The sequence below is a fragment of the Acanthochromis polyacanthus genome, chromosome 16 (assembly GCF_021347895.1).
Source record: "Acanthochromis polyacanthus isolate Apoly-LR-REF ecotype Palm Island chromosome 16, KAUST_Apoly_ChrSc, whole genome shotgun sequence".
Lineage (NCBI taxonomy): Eukaryota > Metazoa > Chordata > Actinopteri > Pomacentridae > Acanthochromis > Acanthochromis polyacanthus.
In genome coordinates, this window is record NC_067128.1 from 17,172,956 (window position 1) to 17,195,562 (window position 22,607).

The window sequence follows — 22,607 nt, forward strand, 5'->3', positions numbered from 1 at the left end:
GCTACGCACTACGCAACCGCGCGCACATTTGTTTTGCTTGTGGAGGAGAGAGCATCAGGGCTCAGCAACTTCCTGAAAAGTTACCAATCCCACGGCTTGTCAGGCCAAGAGACTGCAGGACGTTTTTTGGCTCGGGGTGCTCGCGTCGCTCCCCGACCACGGCCTCCATAGCCCGGCTGACGCCTTCGTTTAGATGCCGTGGTCGGGGTGCTCGCCTCGCTCCCCAACCACGTCCTCCATAGCCCGCCTGACGGCTTCGTTTAGATGCCCGACCTCTGGAGGAAGATGTTGGGGCGTCTGGGACATACTCTTCGTCAGACGAGTCATGCAATTCTGAACTCTAGATAGAAATAAATAAACAATGTAACACATATACACGCGTAAATGCACTAAGTTTGATAAACAACGTCATCGAGAGGGATACACGAGTGTAATCACATATTGAAACTTTACTAGTTCGTCCTAGCAGATTCATGTTATTTTGGTATTAGGACAAGTTAGACTCAATACAGCATTCTAACGTAATTCCTTTATTATTTACTAAATGTAGAAGAGGGGAAAACAGCAAAACAGGCGAGATGCTGCAGCACTCCGGGCACTTCTCTCATGTACTGCGCGCGTGCACAAATAAAGGGGCGAAATCAGAGGGATGGAGGGTGGGACCAACAGCGTTTTGGGAGACGCTGCGATTCAAACTCCGGACAGCAGCTTTAAGTGGGAGAACTTGCACAATTGGTGACTGACTAAATACTTTTTTGCCCCATTGTATATTATATTAAAATTTTATCTTAGCCGGAAATGGTAAAAAACAGAAAGAATCACTGCGACTCAGAGACTCTACAGCTGAACTGCAGGCTGTGTTTACACAAAGCAGGCAGGAGACAAGTATGCAAATAAATTTCAGACGCAAGCAATTAAATATCTATAGCATGCAGAGCCATTGTTTTTCTGGATAATTGTAACATATGTGGTCACTTGGAAAAAAACATTGTACCTGTTGCCATTTTTTTCTATTTTTGTAAAATAAATAATCAAATAAATTAATCTTTTGTTTGTTCTTTCTTTACGATTTATGGTAACATAACTTTGTAGTACTGCACACAAGCAAACATTTTGAGTTCCTCTACCTCGAGCCATGGTTCTTCTGTTTTCATAGGGTTTCAGAATTCTATGTTGCAGTAAAAATGGCTCTACATTAAGTAAGAATTTTTTTGAAGCAAAAATGCCCAGAAGCTGCTCGGAGATCAGAGAGTTAAAAAAGGATGAGAAACTTGAAAGCATAGATATGTTAGTATACTAGCTTGCTGCTGAATGTGTCCACAAGCTTAGGAAGAATTCACAGCTCTGTAACTATAGTCAGAGACAATGTTTAACAAGTGGCAACACTAAAAGCCAAAGTTTCGTGAAGGCAAGCGTGTATTGTCTCTAATATTCAGTCCTTGTATGTTTTTTTTAATAACACAAAACTCAAAGCTTTTTACAAGTACCAATATGTAATACTGCATTTGCTATGTGTATGGTGAATGAAAAAAAATGTCAAAAGATGAAAACTGAGAATCTTCGGGGCTAATGTGAGAGGTGGAGAACCAGTCACTCAGAGTCAAAGTATGAAATCAAATCATCTGCTAAGCGTAAGTTCTATGAATGGGGTACTTGATTGTGGCTGCAGGGGCAACTAAAGAGTCATAAAAGCAATAGAAACGCTGGTGACCTCTAACATTTACTGAGTGGCTTTTGACAAGCAGCCTGAAAGCTGCTGGAGATCTATCATTTGTGTTTAGACGAATAGGAATCTGATTTATCGGTCAACATTTGCAAATTAAATGTATGTATTACAATTCTGCCAAACCAACACAGTTCTTTTAATTCATTTTGGCTGTTTAGACCTCCTCTCCATATAAACAGTGGCCGGAATTCATCTGCCATATTGTCATTGCAAATTAAACACACTATTTTAGGAGGATTTGGGGCAGTTTTTGTTGCAATGAAGATGAGATTAAATTAATCAAAAATACAGTCTAGACATTGTCAGTGTGGTAAATGACTGTTCTAGCTGGAAACTTATGAATTTTAATGGAATATCTATACAGGGGAACAGTGTGGTACAGAGGAACATTTCCAGCAACCATCACTCCTGTGTTCTAATGCTACATTGTGTTAGCTAATGGTGTTGAAAGGCTAACTGATGATTAAAAAACCCTTGTGCAATTATGTTAGCACATAAATAAAAGGGTGAGTTTTCATGGAAAATGTGAAATTGTCTGGGTGACCCCAAACTTTTGAACAGTAGTATCCCCTCCTATAATGTTTTTTTTTTTTTAATGCCTAACAACATCAGGCAAAGAGACTGCCACTAAAAATGTGCCTTTGAACTAACTCAGGCTAACTTCTGTTGTGAAAATGCCAATCAAACAAATACACAAAGATGCTTCATTACTACAATATCCACAAAAGGGTTCAAATGGGACATAAATAGACTACAAATTGACACAAATGGACTGCAAAGAGAATCAAAACGACTAGATAGGGATGCAAACTGATGACAAAGACACATACCGATAAAAATTAAATGTAAAAATTATAAAACAAACACACAAACTTAAAATAATTGTAAAGAGACACAACATGTTATATATATATATATATATATATATATATATATATATATATATATATATATATATATATATATATATATATATTTAAAAAACAACAAAATAAATGCAAAAAGAAAAAAGAAAGAGAAGCTGCTCACCTTTGGCCACATTTAGTGCCAGTTTATATTTTGCTTACTGCTTACTTACCACATAGAAGCAAACAGTTTTTTTCTATTTCTTATATATATTTCATTGGTGCGTGTCAGATTTTTATTAACCAGTTCTTCTACAAGTTCATACTGATGGCCAAAACATTTAACACCTTTAACTGAGTACTTATACTATCCAATACTATCTATCCAATGTCAATTTAAAAAGTGTGAAGAATAGATTTAAATGGTAAAGTATAGTTAATCACAGGCAAAGCTAGTTTCTAACATCAAACAGTGCTTTATTTACTCAGTAGTGAACCTATACTGAAACCTTTTGGGTATTTCATAGATTTTCAGACATTGCTTTTAGGAAATGACACAGCAGCAGCCACTGAGGAGAGAGTCAAGACATGTTTGAGCCCAATAGTGCTGTCAGTTCATAGTTACAGGCAAACAGCAAACACATACAAAGACTTTACACTGGTGCGAGACCAACAGAAACAATACTTTGGGCAATATATCAATATATTCACATAGAACACTGCTGCATGCTGTGGCTGTTGATTTACAGTATGTAGATGGAAGAAAGGAAAAGATAGGACACAGTAGATGCCATCACGGTTTCACGTAAAGAACTGCGGCGCTGGTCCTGTAGAGAGTCGATTCAAACACATACACACACAATAACAGATCGCTGTATTTGCAAAGATTTTTTGGTTATTGTTACCAAAATCACCCAATGTCTAAGATGGCTTGCCTTCACTGTGATAAGGGCAATAAAGCCGCAAACATTTGGTGAGTAGAGAAAAGAGTCCTGGAGAATAGTTATTTATATTTTTACAACAATTTTTGCATGCTCTCCAAAAGGCCCAAAACCAATGAGTGAATTTAATCAACTAACTAAATATTGTGTGCAGCCACAGTGTCATATAAGAGCCATTACTTTGCTTTATGGTTAAATAGTTCATGAAGACACAGATACACATTAGAAAGTAGATTTACAGTTAGATCTGAAGAATACTGTTCTTTTTTCAACTATGTCCTCCTTACAAAACAAACACGAGTATTGAATCAATTTAATTCTAAATTAACTGCCAGGGGCGCATAAGGAGGAGGGTGACTGGTGGTATTAAACATCAAGAAGACGTGAAGTAATGGCCATTAGTGCCAGGTGAAACTTTCTGGACTGAATCTGAATTAATATGACTGAAAATTGCATCTGTAGAACTCCAGAATTAATCAGTAACTGTGGGCATTAATGAAGCTATTTCTGTCAGCTCATTAAACTATCATAACCTAGTGCAAGGACACAGTCACACTGGCATTTTAACAGCAAAATTTCAGCCTGAAATCAAATATTTCAGTTTCATACATGTGATTTTGAGTAAAAAATTGGTGCTTTTGTGCTGAACTCAATTTTGGTTTACTCCGTTATGCACATTTTTTACCGTCTTTCACCTCTTTTTGAAGTTGTTGAGGTTGTTGTGCCAAAAAAAAATTTGTTTCTGTCCCATGTTTCTGATGTGACCTAGCACTTAGCTTGGATCTAGGCGTGGTCGATTTGTGATACACAAATGTTTTCAGACCATCTTCATTACAATTAAAGAATTTGTCTCTTTCATGATGACTTTCATGTGATTTTGAACTACAAAAGAAGACAGAACCTATATCTGGCTGTTGCCACACAGACAATATTTCACAGCTAGAACATTCATCGATTTTGGCCTTTTCAAAGAATTTGTTGATGAAAATAAGAGAAGAAAATAATGCTGGCATTATCTTCAAACTCCAATCTTTAATCTAAACCCAATCCCAATCTTACATTTAGTGAAAGTGCGACAACAATAAAATGATTGTTTCTCTTTTTTTTGCACTGATTGAAAAATGTGATCCTTGTAACTATAGAAATAGACACATGCCTGCACATACATCCACACTCACAAATTACTTTTTGACAGTTGTGTGTGTCCTCTGCTCCCTCCACTTACATCACACCATTTGTCCCAGTAGGGCAGGACTCAGCTCACACTAAATGCTCCCTTTATTAAGTTCACAGGCCTGGCTCGAGCACTGCACAGTGGAACGGTGTGTGCATGTGTGTGTTCAGAGAGCTGAAGAGCAGTTGTCGTTGACAGCTGCATGAGAGCAGAGAGAGAAAGAGTCAAGTGGCTTCAAATAGCCGTCGTTCTCCTCATTCATCACAGAGACCCCTCCTCTCTCTCTCTCTCTCTCTCTCTCTCTCTCTCTCTCTCTCTCTCTCTCTCTGAGCAGCCCCTGGTGTGAAGTTTACATTTCTTATGTTGACACAGCCATGGGGATGTTTTTTGAAATCTCTGCTTTCATCATAAAATAATGGTTCATACAATGTCCTGAGCAAAGTTCAGTCCACTTTGCTGTGAAGTGTAGAGCCGTGGTCGTGCTGCTGCTGTTGTAGGAATAATCAGCCTTTAGTGAATCTGCAGTAGATTAGAGGTTCCGGTTACTGGCCCGTAAGACAGTTTTACAGGAAATATTCTACACATTCACAGAAAACCCTTGAAACCTCCTACAGTTGTTTTCCAGCCAAATGCAAACATCTTAGCTAACTTGTGACTATCTGAATTTTCTGGGACATTGTCTGTGACATAGGTTAGTTGTGTTTAGTATAATTAGCTACAGATTGGACCAAGATGAAACAGTTGTCAGTATCTGGCAGTAAGCACTGATTTGGTGATTTCAATGTCAAAGATATGTGCATCATTGATGCTCAAACTTGGTTACATTTGGGTGAGAAATGAAAAGGACTAAGTCACCTATTACCATTGTTTGAAAAGCATTTCAATCAGTGATGACGATGACAGTCACAATCAGCATTGATTTGTCTAATTTTTTAATAAACAGGATAATGTTGGAGTTTGTTAATGTAGAACTAGTTAGACATATCATTAGACAAGCAAATTCGAAACAATTTTCTTCACTGATAGTCGGCAGCATTATCAGATGATCAGTTAACCCCTAAAATCATAAATACGGCTCACATTGCTTCATATGGTGTTTGAGACACTTCTCAAATGCCTTGGCTCTTGATGGAAGCCATTAACCACCACAGAAGTCTTTGTCATGGTGCCTGTTGCTACCAAATCCCTGACAATACTCCCTGCTGGTAAACACGTAACTGCACATAGTGATTGAAATGATCTAGACTTTGATCTTATTATACAGTAAGACACTCAGTCTGGTGGCACAAGCAGGTAAAACAGCTAATGCACGTGCATTTTCTGACATGTATGTCCTTTGACTTCCGCGTAATGGATTAATATACTTTCCATCAGTTAAAATATGAACAGCAATTTAACTGATGAATCATTAATCATTATCCTTAGCTACTATAGATAGTTATCATGTGTCAGATTTCCATCCCTCTCTCTCCCACTATGTCCTCTCCCCCTACTTTCACAGGACGCTGGACTAGCGTTTGATAGATCAGTCTAAGCCACTTTGGTTTTCTTCAGCACACACACACGCCAGACAGCTCGCGGATAGTGGAGAGTTACTTGTTAAATTCCACAAAAACTGCACTAGATTAGAATCGCTTACAGCAAACATTTCAAAAATGTCTGTCATATAAGAACAACAAATTGTGTTGTATAATTAGTATGGATCAGTTCATCGGAAACCAAACATTCCAATTTCAACATCGAATGCTGCTCTTAATAGCTTGAATTCTTTTATGAAATGCAGTCAGGACTTTTAGATTTTTAAATCACCAAATCCATGCCTACTGAGTTCCCCTCTGTAAATGTAGCACCCAAATGTGACAAAAAAAAAACATGTTCCTATCCTGTCCTACATAGTGGTATACGGTGTGCGCTGTACATTATTTATAATTCAAGATAGCAAATGAATGTGTTTTTTCTGTTTCATACCAGAAAATGATGCATCAGTCAAACATGACAGAGAGAAAATTAAATGCTTTTTAGAAGATGTGTCTGCTTTCATTCTAGTGCTGCATGGTCACCATCCAAAATGTATTTATTAACTTTGTGCAGTGCCCTGTAGGACCATGGTGGTATACATCAATTTTACTCACAAAAACACTCAGAAAGAGGATTTAGTATGAACATGCTTAAAGTTGTGACGTGTCCCATGTGAAACCATTCCTCTGTAGAACTAGTTTGCAGTGTAGAACAAGGGCACAGAAAAGGTTTGGAATCATGGCTTGAATATGTATTGATATGAGTTCAAATCCATCCGAAGCTGATCATTTCATTTGTATTGTATCGTGTTGTCCGGCTGGAACATTACTCCTTGTAAAACAAAGTGATCCGACTCCTCCTGCCTTCACCGTTTGCCAAGTTCTTGCTGTGCGGCCTCCTGAACAGCAACAGCGCCTTTCCTCCAGCCATAACAATCTCCCAGTGTCTAAGACCAGTTGCCCCAGTGAGGCAAGTCCTGCCAAGTCCTTCAGGCGCTTGTCTTTCGAGTCCGGCAACACGTGTCTCTGTCCGTCTGTCCCCAGAATTTTTCTGGTTTAGGAATGTTGTCCCTGCCTGTTACAGAAGCACAAAGGGTCTCGTCTTTGTCCAGATCCATCAGGATCAGATTCTCTCTCTTTCTTCTCTGCGAGTCCACTTTTGTTTCCACGTTTGCTTTGTATCCACATTGACGGCATTCAGCTCAGCAGGGCTGCGCTGCTGCTGCACAGTCCGCCGTAACACAGAGCTGCAAGTAGACCAGAAGCCATTACAGCAAAAAAAGGAAGAAAAAAAAACTAAACAAAGAACTGCCGTCTCACCGGTTTTTGTCAGTCAGTTTCTCTGTCAGTCATCCCATAACAGCAGCAGAGCAACAGAGTAGAGGAGGAAAGAGGCTACAGCTGAAGGAGAAGAGAAGGAGGGGAGGTGGAGAGAGTCTCAGCGGTCTCTAAAACCAATACAAATCCTTGCTCTTGTCCTGTGCCTGCAGACCTGAGAGAAGGAGAGGAAGGAGGAAAAGAAAGGACAAGGCAGAGAAGGCAGAGGCAACACAGGGGAGATTAGAAAAAGAAGAGCAAATGCCTTGTTGTTAAAAGCAGGAGGAACTGCCCGAGGCAGAGAAGGGATGAAAGCAAGACAGCAACAGAAAAGGAAGTTGACAGCTGGTGTTAAGGTGCTGATTGACAGACGGTTTGTTGCTTCAAACCACTTGTGTAAGTTGATCTAAGGCAGAGCAACAGATCTTCATTTAATTCTAGTTTTCATACTTTGTCAGCAAAGCTGCTTCTACTTAATCAGAGAGTGAGAGACGTATTGAAAGAGAATGTTTTAATCACAACCAAATGCTACAGCAGCTCATTTATTGATTCATTGTGCTTTTTGACAGCCCAAGTTCAACATCTAGCAGGAAAGGTTTCGTATGTCAATATGGAGTGGAGAAAATCCATTAAAAAGTTCTCATCAATGTCAATGTGAATGTCACTGTTTCACAGATGGTTTTCATCAGCTCAAAGTCAAACTGTATGATCACATCTCTGACTGGAATTTTGCTTTATTTCGTTTAAATTAACAGCCCCATTACAAGTTAACCTTGCACCTTGTTAACACATGAATTCTCTTCAGCTTTTCATTCTTCTCAATCACAAGTTTCTTTTTAGCAAATAGACTCCATTTCCTGAACCTTCCTGGTACGTCTGTTCTCTGTGATATTTACTAATGACGAGCATGCGATGAAACATTTGGACTGATATAGTCTGTAACTTATTCTAATTTTTTGTTGTGTTTCAGATTTTTAAGAAAAAAATGTGAAATGTTTCACAGTTCTTATGGAACAAAATCAATATATTTCTTAAAACTTAAAGTTAGTGCTGTCTGTGTCTGAGTGATTTCAGTGTTTTCACCTGAATCAAATAATCCACAGGAATAAATCCACAGCAGTGCTCCGCCTATAATATATCAACCTGCTCCTTAGTGTAGCCATCATCAATGAAGCAGCTCTTTATTTATTTATCATCATTCATATATTATTTATTTTGTGTATATCTATTGCTTGTTGAGAAATATTCACACTGTCCTGATTAGTGGTAGCTCGTGAGCCTTTCAAACACAGCAAATTCAACTCGTCAAGGCTTACAGCACATGCAATATGTATGTGCATTTTAGGGAATCAACATTTTATAGCCCCAAAAAGGCAAAACTGTCTGAGAAGAAAGAAGAATGGTCTATAATTACAAGACTGTTCTCAATTTAAGCATTTTATGAAGCAAAATGTACAAGTTTCCTCACAAAACCTTTGTTGGGTACCATTATCCAAGACCAATCCGTTGTCCAAACATTCAGATTTCAGATTTCTGATTAGAACTGGCTGAGAGTTGCTGGACCTCTATGCCCCCCAAGCTCAACAGACCTCTAAGTGTTATAACAGGTTTCTGTCAGTCAGCCCCTGACTAAATGTATTAACAAGAAGCACAAAAGCTGCCAACTAAAAAACTGTTCGAACCAAACTCTGTGGTGTTTGATTAGAAGCAAAATCTGTCAGCTCTTGGCTCACAGAGTCAAGAATCACTTTGTCATAAGTTTGATTGATGACAGATAATGTTGTTCTGATTCTCCATATTCTGCTGCAGTGTTACATCTGCCTCATTTCCAGGACCATGGATCTCTTCCAGTCATTATTCCCATCGTTTTTGGTATTTTGAGGGGGGTTGAGTTATTTGCTATCTAAAGTATGGAAGAGGTTGTGTGACAGTACCTGTGTCCATGTTGAGTCCGATCTCTGCTCCAGCCCCAGTGAAGGCGCCGCTCCAGGCTGACCCCGTCCCCGACTCTCCCTTTCCCCCGAGGTCACAGGGCGAGGCGCTGGGCCCCGGTACCGAGCTGCCAGAGGTCAGCCGATGGTGCGACCTCACTGATGGGACCAGCAGCGAGCCGTATCTCGGGTCGAACGCCGTGCCGTACATCTCGTGAACTCCAGGACGGGGGTAGGCTGAGCTCTGGGTGCTTATAGCGCCCCCTAATGAGTAAGGGTGGTGGTGGTGGTGATGGTGGTGGTGATGGGACGGGTGCCAGGCGTCGGGGCTGGGCTGGTGGAGGTGGCTGTGCAAGGAGGTGGAGGAGTATGGGTCCCCTGAGAAGGAGAGCTCTGTGTGGGGAGCAGACAGAGCACTGCCCAGTGTGGAGGAGACCGACGGCTGGTAGGAGCTGTTCCAGAAGGATGGAGGGAAACTTCTCTGGCTCATAGGAAATGATCCATCTGACGAGACAGAAACCAGTGGTGTTACGTTACAAAACAACCTTATATACGTTATTGAATAAAGTACAGATAATGTACAAGGTGTCCCTAGAGTCTTGAATATTAATAATAATATAATAATATATGGAATAAAATGTTGTTAAAAAAATCATTTCTTGAAAATATGTATTATGTGTCTCAGAGGAAAACATTTTTAGCGTTCAATCATATAAATGCAATTCTCTTCAAATGTGTATTTCAACATCTTCATCATCTTACAGAGTTAAGTAGAGCCGTACTGACTCATTGACTGACAGAAAATTTATTGTCAATTAATCATTTGTCTATGTGAGTCACTTTATGAAGCAAACAATGACAAATATTTGCTTGCTCCAGTTTCATAAATGGAACTATTTGCTGCTTTTCTCTGTGGAATATCAGCATAACTGAATCTTTTGGTGTGTTCGAAGAAAAAAAAAAGATAATTTGATGGGAATATGGTACATGTGATGGATAATTATTCCAGTTGATAGACAGTTTTGGGACAAATCATCAATTAATTGAGAAAAAGTCAATGCAATGTCACTGCAAACTGCACATCCCCATGTAGACTAACAATAGTACTTGGCTGACGTAAAAACAGATGCTCTGTTTCAAAATGAAGTTTTAAAATTCCACATTCATTCCTGATTAATCTTGCTGGGTTATACAATAGCTTGCAAAAAGAGATTAAATTCAAAGCAAGCCTACTTGTAAATAAGAAATAACAAATTGAAAGATATTAGAAAGAAATTATGAAAGAGTAAATCTTTCTGTTTGAGTTTTTATGAACATCTATGTTGATACGAACGGCTAATGTTCATTTCAGTGTCCCAATAACTCTGCGGATGACAGGAATCATTAATAAGAAGAATCATTTAATGTGATTTTGGCTTGCAATGTGATTCTAAAAAGGAATTATCTTTAGCACAGTGCAAAGTCTCTGAAAGACACAATGTCATTAGAGAGAACATGAAAAGCAGAGAAAATTCCTGGGAGATACCTTAAAATGTGCTTTGAATTCAAATTTTAAAGCTTTATATATTTGCAACAACACACGACACGCAAAAGGATGAAATAAAATGCACAAAAGAATGATAAAAGAAGCGTGTCATAGAACATAAAGCAATGCATATCATTCCAAATAAAGTGTCTTGAAGAACAATTCAAATTTCTCTACATATCGCTGTAGAATTTTTTCAAATTTGACTTTAGATTTCCGTCAAACACGATATCAATGAGAAAACAAACTAAAAATTTCACTTTCTCCTTGTTTTCTGTTGATGACATAAAATAAATGATGCTGACAATAGTCGACACAAAACACTTCTGCAGCAGTGACGGAGACACACAGCTACAAGATTCACATATTTTCTAACTGATACTAAAAGTGTGATCAGACCGACATATTGAGGAACATTAGTGATTTCTTCTTCTCATTTTTGTTGTAAAATTGATTATTACAGCTGTTGACGAAGGGAAACACTTGACCCCCAAATTGTATGAATGCTGTTTCTTTTCTGGTATGAAAACTGTTGCGGGGGTAAATTCTTTTTTCATTTTCTTTTCACAAGAAATCGCTGAACGAAAAGACACTGAATGGTTGTGCCAAACAGCAATAAGTCGGTGGCTTCAGTCCAGTCTGAATGCAATCAAATGACAATCAAAGCGGCACTAAAAATTGCAGGTTTTATTTTTCACATCTGCTTTTGACTGAAGTGAGTAATTAAAACTATTGCAGGTTGCTGCAATTTAAAAAAAGGCTGTTTTTTCCACCTTATTAACAATCAGCAGGTTGAAATCTTAAAGCAAAACAAGACAAAGTGCAAAAAATAAGAAGCCAGAACCACATTTACATACATTTCTAAAAACTCATAGGTTAATCTGGGGAAATTTAACATCCTGTGGTGGCTAAAGCAAATGAAAAAAAAGCTATTTGCAAACACTGACACACACACACACACACACACACACACACACACACGTACACAAAGACACACACACCTCTTACGGCCTTGTGGCTGCTCGAGGAGGGGTACGCTGTCGTCTGGCTCAGGGCTCGGCTGAAATGTTCGTCCACCACCGTGCTGATGTCGCCCTGGAAGTAGGTGAAGAGGACGCAGCGGGAGCTCAGGTACTCGGCACCCGGCGGCAGCTCCTTGTCCTCCTCTTTGATGGTCGGGGGCCCCGGGGGGCCGAGCCGGCTGCCGCTCTCCTGGGGGTCTTGCATTTTGGAATACAAGGCCAGCTTCTGAAAGCAGCACAGACTCATATCAATGTGTTGTGAACTGTGTTTTCATGCTGTTAGTTTTGATGCATTTTGTGTCCTTTCTGTTATGACTAACCTAAAATAAAATGTGACATCTGACCTCTAAAGCTCATAAATTTATACTTTTGAAATTTGTGTGCAGTGAGAAGTAAATCCACACAAATACTTCCTATGAAACATTTGTCTGTCTTCAATTTTAAATGTAAAAAAAAAACAAAAAACAAAACATAATGCTTTCCTGGACATGTAGGTCTAGTTTAGTGGTTGGAGACTTTAATAATCACCAGTTCTATACAAAATTCCACCTTCTGATCGCGACATAATTTGCAGTACAGAGGTATATTAACATGTCAAGAGCTGAGATAATTTTTAAGCACTACAGTTTTGCACTCATTACTTCTGCAAACAATGACAGAAAAACCTACAAACTTCCACTGCTGATTTTTTTACTCTTACATTTTCTAACTTGCAAATTTAAATAAAGAACAAACAGATTTTGGCACTAAAATTACATGCATCTGGTTTTAATAAAGATAAGATGCAACTTTGTAAAAACAATATAAGTCTAAATGAACCACACAAAATAGCTGATCAGGAAATGTGTCTAACAAACAGTGAAAATCTGTAACAATGTGGCGTTTAGCTTGAGCAGGCTGATCCGAGGCTGGCTGGGTGACGGACAAAGTGAGTTTTGGCACTATGTGAAATATGCCTGGATGTTGACTGAGAGGTTTTAAGAGAGTGAAAAAAGCCATTTAACAGGTCTGGAAAGGCCTCACTAAAAGCTGCTGACACTCACAGACTAAAAGTCCACTGACAGATACAAGTGTAATACAAATATACATATATTAATGGATAAATGAGTATTTGTCAAGTAATAAGATTACTGTCCTGGAAAGAAAATTCAATTGGGGAAATTTTGAACATTTAACTCCAAAACTACAGGTTTGGTTCAACAAAAAACAATTACAGAAAGAGATGAGACTTCAATAGTGTTCAATAATAACTGCTGTTGTTTTAATAATAAAAAACAAAAACAAAATGTATACATAGTAGTCACATTAAAATGTTATAAAAGTCTTGATCAACACAGACTATTATAAGTTTTGTCTTAACTGCACCTCATGAAAACATAAAACATATTAAATATGTATTTTAATTTAGTCCGTTTATGATATTAACCAAATTTGCCTGAACAGATTAAATTTCAGCGTCTCCTAAAGCAGATGATCATTGACTAATTTGGACAAGTCGTGTCATATTGTCATTAATTCAGGCGACGCATAAAATAATTTTACAAGGTAATGTTTGGAGTTTGAACCTTTCTGCAAGTACCGCTTTACTACTATTAACAGTCCATACCTTGCGTTTCATTGGGTTTTAAGCGCAGGTTAACAGTTTATTTAATATATTTTTAGATGTTAAGAGGATAAGTGGTGTTAATGGCTCTATAAATATATTATTATTACAATCAGTTATTACGCAGTAGGAGCCGCTCTTTCTCTTTCATTACCAAGTTATTAAGTTGTAAATTGCGGGTTAGTGAACTTTTTAATAAAGTTTTGTTACATCCAGACAGATCTGAAGCCCACGGTGCAGAGCGAGCTGACAGAAATAGTTGGTGAACACATGACCCGTACCTGGTGGTGATAGGGGCTGTAGGAGCTGAAATAAGGCTGAGGACCAAACACTTGGTACATCACATCCAGGCAGCTCATGGCGAAGAAATCACGGAGAAGAACCAAGCTTCATTGAGAGAGCAGCTCTGTCCGGACGGAGAGGAAACAGTAATCCCGGCGGCGGAGGACGCACACTTGGAGAGGCTCTCCGCGCTGCGCTCTTTACGCACTGGACTGCGGCCGGGCTGAGTGGAGGGATCCCCCCTCCAGCCTCACCCTCCTCCCTCCTCACACCCGGCGTGACGCCTCCCTCCCACCAATCGCAGGCCAGAGCTCCACCTCAGCCTAAATGGGCTTTTAATTACTGGACACTAAATCATGAGCTGGATACTCAAATATCTGCTTTGATCTTGCTGAACAAAACTTTTGCAGTTATCCTTCCGAATTCATACATATATAGGCCTATTTTATCAATTTCATATGCCTTTTCTATGGAATAGTAGCTAAACACTAGCGTTATACATCACATTAATGAAGACTCCACATTAATGTAACAGAACCTCCATCAATGTCATTAATGACGCTTAAATCTACACTGTAAAAAGGTTGCTGTAAAACCATTGATTTACAAAATTAGTATTATATTCAAGTAAAGTTTATCTCATTGCAGATCATATTTCTTTCTCTAAACAGTCACAACTGCTCATGATACCTTGAGTGAAAAAAATAGGTTTATTTAGTTACTTAGCATTGGCAGTATGGGTTTTACTGATGCTGCTTCTTTTGATTACAAATTAGTCCAGTGATATTACCTTAATTAGACAGTAGGATGATCAAGGGCTACATATTGATGAACAATTTAACAGCTACCTTAAAATTCAGGACTTTATACTTAGCATGGGCACAGTGCTGTCATTATTGTGCGCATTTTAAGTTTTCCTTGTGTTTTAAGCCACAGTTGAGAATGTAACAACTGCCACTTCCTGCTAATTGAATGAGTAAACAAATTGAACAGACCAACGAGTGGAATGCAAAGCTATGAACTCCCACAATCCCTCAGCGGCCTCCCAAATTGTAGAGGTCAAAGGTCAAATAGTTTGCTACCATCTTGGTGCCATCACTTGAGGTCAGAGGTCTCAGGGAACCTACCAATAGTTACCGAGCTACAGTACAAGAACACACTGATTAAAGGTTTACCGTGACTTTATCAGTGTTCTGTCACACTGTATATGGTGCCTCCAAGCATTGTACTGAGAGCAGATTTACAAATCACATTTTTACTCCAAAATATTATAAATTTAGCTTCATAGTCACACAGATGTTCGACTTCTTTCATATTCTATTTACTCTGTAAAAACATGGAGGTCAGGCAGCCAAATACCTCCTACAGGGATGTTTCAAATAACTTTTAGTCTCATGTGGTGTGTTTACTCTACGAGCTTAATTATTTTATCTAAGTCATAACATTACTATAATATCTTAAAAAGGCGTCACACATAAGAATCAGTTGAATAATGATTCAGTTAAACTGAATCAAAGAAAATTCATTTAGGTCTGTGAACTTTTTTGTGCTTTGGGCTCAGGACTGTGTGACTGTGTTTTGAACAGCAAAATATACAATTTTAACAAAACAGTGGCACCCAGAGAAAATGAAATACAACATAAATAACTTCTACACATTCTTTAGAAAAAAATCCAAATAAAATTTTACCCATCTGACCTAATTAGCAAAGTTGGTTGTATCACCCCAGCTGCTCCTTTCTTTGTCATTCTTTACAAGTGACGATTTTTTTAGCTTCTAAATATCCCTGTAGTAATGATATGTTTTGTAACTTTGATACCTTCGTGCCATCATTTTATAGTTTAATACTGATAATATGATTGCAGTTGAATTTCCAAATAAGTCTGTTTTTGTTGTTTTCTTTTTGTGCTACACAGTGACTTGGTGGTTCGAACTTTTGCCTTACTGCTAGAAGATCCCTGGTTCGTGTCCCGATCTTCCCGGGATCTTTCTGCGTGGAGTTTGCATGTTCTCCCTGTGCATTTATGGGTTTTCTCTCGGTACTCCGGTTTCCCCCCAGAGTCCAAAAACATGCAGAGGTTAATTAGTAACTCTAAATTGTCCGTAGGTGTGAATGCGAGTAATTGTTTGTCTTTGTAGCCCTGTGATAGATTGGCGACCTGTCCAGGGTGTCCTCTGCCTTCGCCCTAAGTCAGCTGGGATAGACTCCAGCCTCCTATGACCCTGATGAAGATTAAGATAGATAAAGGATGGATGGTTGTTTTCTTTTTGGTTTTATTGCATCTTATTTTGCCATTGTAGTGTGTGAGTTCCATCCTGAGGTCATTCCAAAATCAACACAACAGATTTATTTGCCATGTAGTAGTCAACACTTTTGTCTTCTAGAAGGTTCTGTAATCTTTGTAATTGTAGCCTAAATGTGGTTCATTGGAAACTTTTTTCCCACTGGGGACATCACAAGTTATGCTGGTTAGATTGATTAAATTCCCTGTTAACTGCTTAGTCCGTCTTTCAAGAAGCTTAATCCGTGAACTATAAAAACAGAATCATCTTTAAGTGCTATGAACTGAATACACTGTAAGTTGATGGAGACAGTGTTTTGTAATGTTGCATGTCTAGTCATAACAAACAGGTGATGATATGTTGGCCATAGAGTTGTTGCCTCTTGCCATTTAAACAAGAAGTCTGTAAATAGAGAAAGAAATTAGAATAAAGCAATGTTGCAATGCACAGGCAAGTAACTGATACCATGTCTTCAGCCTGCTCCAGCGATGTCACATGACAATATATATTCAATAAATGGTGAATGAAAACATCCCACTGAGTAAAGATGGTGTTACCGTTCACTCCAAATGCATTTGCTGTTTTAAATTAGTATATATGTATACTTTCTAGGAGACTGTCACAACAGGAGCAGCACACTCACAGCAACAGTAAAGTCCATGGGATTCCCAGCCAACGAAATGTGTGATTACATCGTGTATAAACTTCCAGTGCTGCTGGGAAGTTTGTGGTCAGTTGCACCAATTTATTTAGCCTGAACTGCTTACATGAGCATTATAATTAAGTCTCCAGCTGACAGATCATTATGATCTGTTGCTGTGACTGAGGAAAAGTACCGTATTTTACATGTGAAATGGTCATTTTAAGAGTCAAAAATAATTTTTTTTCCAAAATCAGAATTTTCTTATGGTGCGTTTGTGAAAAGCAAAGAGGCTTTCACAAATTCTTTAGGTTTTTCAGCTCATGTATGTTATTCTAATTAACTCAAATGTGATTTTTACCTGCACTGAGACTAAATCAGACTACATGCAGGTTAAATGTTGAAAAACTTTTAATGAGGTCTAAGTTGGGTGTCTGACAGAGATTGCTGCACAAAACATGGCTTTAAAATAAACATTACAGATTATAAAAAGGTTGTTCACACATTAATACATGGCTTATGTTTGGAACACAGTTTCTTTTTGCTGGCCACTAATAATCCTTTGTACTGATTTTTGCCATTCTAGCACTCGACTGTCCTTTTGGATGACCCCTACAACAACCAGCACACCTGTTGCCCACCACAAGTGGCCCAGAGAAGCTATTAAAACCCAAAATATCTTCCATTGAAGTGCAGCTCAGCTCATCTCACAGGCACCATTCAGTGATTGGCCTGCGTGTATTATGGAACTGGGACTGCCAAGGTTCAATGAGGAATTTTCAATCAGGAATGTTTGGCATCCTCTCTGCTGTCACGAAAAGGTTTGACGGATTTGAGGGAAGGTTATCGGAAGAATCAGGTGTTTGATGCTCTTCATATGAAATTATTTTACAGCAGAAAAACACTAAAAAAGTTCAAAGTTAAAAGTCCTTTTTATTCCAAATCAAATCCTGAATGCCTCAAAAAGACATGTCAAACAGATATTGTAGCAGTGATTCCAGGAGCAAACAGGAAGTCAGGTGTTGTTATAGTGAGACTAAGTCCATGTAAGGAGGAGGTCAGAATTGATGGATGGGTCAGTAAAACACAATCAGTATGGTCAGTAAAACACGATATTTTATTGTGTTCTACCAAACAGTGAACTATGTTTCTTTGACAACAGTTTCATCATTGTAACCGCGGTAAAAAAAAAATTGCAAAATGCATCCTGCTATCATTTTTAAAAGTTGCTGAGCGAGACACATTTAATGAAGACAGTGCCTAGTACTACTATGATTAAAAATATGTACACTGACAGTCAATAGAAACTTTGAGACCATATTTTTCAACATAATTTTTATTTTGAAGCCCGAAACTGGATTTTCTTCATATGAATCATTTGTTTAGCATATTGGCATACAGAAACAAAAATCTAAAGTTTCAAGAATGATTTCAAAATAAAGAATTTCACTAAAGAAAATGGCACCTGCCAAACACAAAGTCACAACAGTCAATACCGAGTATGGCCTCCATTTGCTTCGATGCAGGCAGCAATCCGGGCTTCTGATTGTGGGTTGGGAACAGCCCATACGCCTGGCTACATCACTGTAGCTCAAACCGGCCTCCACCATACCCAGTGCCCGGAGACGTTGTTCATGTGATAGACGTGGCATGATGCTGTTCACTGGACTAACAATGGTGGCCTTTTTTGGGCCTTTATATAGGCCTTCAAAACCCATTCTCAAATTGTGCAGATACTGAGTATTGCTTGGTGTGTATTTGGTTCACTTTTGCAAAGTGACCAACCCATGTGCAATGAATCATGACAAAATGACAACTCATCATTATCTCAACTACCAGGGACCTAGATCATCAGTTAATCCACAATGAATAATTACAACGCCCCTACAAGTAGAATTCTGCGTACATTTCTACCTCAAAGTTTCTATTGACTGTCAGTATAGTACTTCATCTCCTCTACAGCAGATTTGATGGAGCTGTAACAATGTCAGTAGTGAATAAAAATATTAGATTTTGCTCAAGTTCAAATGTGACTCCGACCTGGAGATGGTAGAGAGACTTATTGTATTTCAAAAGTCTCACAAGTGTCTCTTATCCATAGAGCCCAGGGTTGTTTATTCTGGTCTTACAGTTGTGGAGCTGATACAGAATGAATGAAGGATAGTTTTCAAGTGGAAGTTAAAAAAAAATAGCCCAGGGCTTAAGAATTGTCATATTTAAAAAAGAAGGGTAGTTAAAAACAAATATTGTTGCGATAACGCATCATTTCATTCAGTAAAGAGTACCTAAATAAGGGGAAATCATTCACTTAATTTTGGTGAAAGAAATTCCTGTCATCAACTCCTGTTTTTAACTCTCTGCTGAGTGAAATGGGATGCAACAATGCTAAAAGGTCGAACACTATAAGTTACATATATATACATCTACGAAACAGTGCTTTAAAAAACCGTTTAAGGTTATGTTTAGTAGCGGACATGGACTGTATATTTAGATGAACAAACCCTCAGTGACATCACTTACAGGTTTTCTAAAAAGCACTTTTAAAGCTCGGTGTCGTGGCTCCTGCTGTCTGCTCTATGACAGCACTCAATATCACATATCACAAAAAAAATCACCAATATCACAAATATCACTGTAATCACACTCTTAATTTTGATAACTTCAAGCCCTAATACAATTTGAACAAGGGAATGATATTAAAATCTACCCCCTGTACAGTTTTCATGACTAAGGAAATTAGATACAGAGACCAAAACAATGTTTGTATCAGGCTGTACATATTTCAGTCATTTCAGCAAAATTGGGCATTTTAACATGAGAGCCATTGGAGATTGACTTACTTTTGGAACCAGCCTCAGAGGTAATTCTATGAAATACAGTTTTTGGCACTTTAACATTGCTTTCATTTGTCAGCCATGCACGTTGGCCCTTTTACGGAAAGATTTTAGTCTGATTTAGTATATAAAAATCAGCATTGTCTTAAGACATATCGTGTTATCTTACAATTAACCAAAACACCAGTCTTTGTCTAAACTTAATCAAACTGATTTTGTTGCCCAAACCACAGACCAGAGACTGATTGCAAACTTTCTCTGGCCTCTGACAGTCCTATACTGTGACTATCCAACATCTACCACAGTAACCTCCAGGTAACTCTGGTAAAGTTCACCAACGTTGGAAAAAAATAAATTAACAAGTTGTTGGTGTTGATATAACGCAGGCAGTGATTATGTCTGGCACCATAAGAGTTGGGAATCACTTTGGTAACAAATGAACGCAGGCTGTAGGTGACAGGTTGTACTTTCAACAGGAAAATGCAAATTCGACCAAAGCTGAAGTTTAACTGATGAATTTATGCAGCTTCACTTCATCCTACCTTGTCATTTGACATGTGACTGGAGTAGCTAAGTGTGCAAAGATGCAAACATTTTGTTTATAATTTGAAAAGGAAACCTCCAGAACATTTTTAAACATCCAATATAACAAATGTAAAGTACAAGAGGATAGGATTTGCATTTATGTGCTGCCATGACCTAAAAGCATTTCATTCTATAAAATGTTTAATGAGACACATTCTACATCCAAATTAACCTGACTGGCTGTGGGCATGTCATGATTGTAAGCATGCTCCAACTTCCAACTTTTAGCTTTAAAACACTCTCACACACACACACACACACACACACACACACACACACACACACACACACACACACACACACACACACACACACACACATACACGTGTGACAAGCCAAGAGGGGACTGTCGTAGAAAACTGGTAACAGTGGCCCAGTGTTTCGAGATATTTTGTTGAAACAAAAATCATTCATAAAATTTTCTTTTAAGGTCTTTCTTCAGAATATAACTTCAAACATGCATTTTTTATTTTTTTAAAAACTGCCAAGAGGGGCCCATCAGCCATGCCTGACATCTACATATCAAAGAGTGGCCCTCCATAGCCTTCCGTGGAGCTGTAGGTGTTAACACAACAGTTCAGCCTGACTGACACCTACACATCAAAGAGTGGCCCTCCATTGCAGGCTCTGGAGGGCCCCTCTTTTATATGTAGATGTCGGTCAGGGCTGCAATGGAACTGTCTGTGCAATACACAAATTGATTGGTAGTAAGTCTACGTGGAACTTTAAAGTTTTAAATGTTTAAAAACCTCACCAAATATTGTGAAAGTCATTTGGTCTAAATAGTTTTTCTTCTAAATCCTTGATTTGTGTTGCTTAGTTACATGCACTGTGACATCACAAACAATTACTGAATTTTTTATATGTCCCACTCCATTGACATATATTCAGAAATACGGTGAAATCTTTGTAAAGTAATATTTTTTTAATGTTTGAAACACTTCCTGACAACAAGCATGTCTTTATCATTTTATCTTAGGGGCGCTCACATTTTGCTGGGCTACTATGAAATTACTATGAAATGAGATAAGTGTGAATTTCAAACTGGACCTTTGTATTGCCTCTGTATTCACTCTTGAAGGCAAAACCTTTAATTTGAGGCTCTGATTTAAAAACTTCTGCAACTACAGTTTATTGTGGTCTAATGAGCATCTTTATGGCATCCATTTTAGAGTAAATACTTCTTACGACAATGTCACAAAAAAGTTGTGAATTATTTTTTTCTCTAATCAGGACTATTGTAAATACTAAAATGATCTTCTATCTATGTATACACACTGGGGTGTTAATGTCGCTCTGTGCTATCTAAAAGGGCCCTCGTGTCGTTATAGACCATCTAAAAGAGGACCCCTATCATTCTGTACCACCAAAGTGTGGACCTTATTCTCTGTCAGCCATAAAAACAATCATTTTTGTGAATAAAATTCTACTTTAATTGAAAATAGATTAATTGAGGCAACTATGATATTATTTAGCATTACACTCACCTTCCTGCATTAATTAATATTTTTGAAAATAATTTTCAAGTGTTACATCTTCCTGTAGATTGTGTTCAAAACAAAGTGAATGAGGCTTATTTTATTTCCTGAGGCTTAATTAATTTTCCATTTTAGAGTAAATAATTATTACAACAATGTCACAAAAAAGTTGTAAATGATTCTTTCTCTAATCAGGACTATTGTAAATACTAAAATGATCTTCTATCTATGCATACACACTGGGGTGTTAATGTCGCTCTGTGCTATCTAAAAGGGCCCTCGTGTCGTTATAGGACTATCTAAAAGAGGACCCCCATCATTCTGTACCACCAAAGTGTGGACCTTATTCTCTGTCAGCCATAAAACAATCATTTTTGTGAATAAAATTCTACTTTAATTGAAAATAGATTAATTGAGGCAACTATGATATTATTTAGCATTACACTCACCTTCCTGCATTAATTAATATTTTTGAAAATAATTTTCAAGTGTTACATCTTCCTGTAGATTGTGTTCAAAACAAAGTGAATGAGGCATATTTTATTTCCTGAGGCTTAACACATTAAATCTAGACTGTAAAAAGGTTGCTTTAAAGTATTGATTACAAGATTAGTACTACATTCAAGTAAAGTTTACCTCATTGCAGACCATATTTTCACAAAGAATCACAACTGATCATGAACATTACCTATTTAAAGTTACACATTACAAATTATTTTATATAATGTACACTCTTAGAATACAGGGGTAATAAAAGTCCATTTCTGTCACCCCAAGCTACAGTCTGCATTAATGTGGGCCCAGGGTTAGTTATTGAACCTGCAAACAAGCACACACCCAACCCCCAGCAGTAAATAGTAGATAAATGTACGGTTTCTTCAAAATGTATGACATTATGTATTTG

At 38.1% G+C, this 22,607-nt stretch overlaps 1 protein-coding gene across 1 annotated transcript; it reads right to left on the bottom strand.

The window, feature by feature from the left end:
* Positions 1–3,024: 3,024 nt before the first annotated feature.
* vgll2a (vestigial-like family member 2a) lies at positions 3,025–14,119 on the bottom strand. The gene is made up of 4 exons (XM_051936763.1): positions 13,883–14,119; positions 11,978–12,224; positions 9,455–9,955; positions 3,025–7,695 (listed from the first exon to the last, which is right to left on the bottom strand). Exons 1-4 carry the CDS (start codon positions 13,958–13,960, stop codon positions 7,652–7,654), a joined length of 870 nt encoding a protein of 289 aa, XP_051792723.1. The 5' UTR covers positions 13,961–14,119; the 3' UTR covers positions 3,025–7,651.
* Positions 14,120–22,607: the final 8,488 nt, after the last annotated feature.

Excerpts from the sequence above, each read along its gene's own strand:
- vgll2a (XM_051936763.1), bottom strand. The coding sequence starts at position 13,960 with ATGAGCTGCCTGGATGTGATGTACCAAGTGTTTGGTCCTCAGCCTTAT. Across the intron at positions 12,225-13,882 it reads ACAGCCCCTATCACCACCAG|AAGCTGGCCTTGTATTCCAA; the intron begins GTACGGGTCATG and ends TGCTGCTTTCAG. Across the intron at positions 7,696-9,454 it reads CGGACTCAACATGGACACAG|GTCTGCAGGCACAGGACAAG; the intron begins GTACTGTCACAC and ends TCCTTCTCTCAG.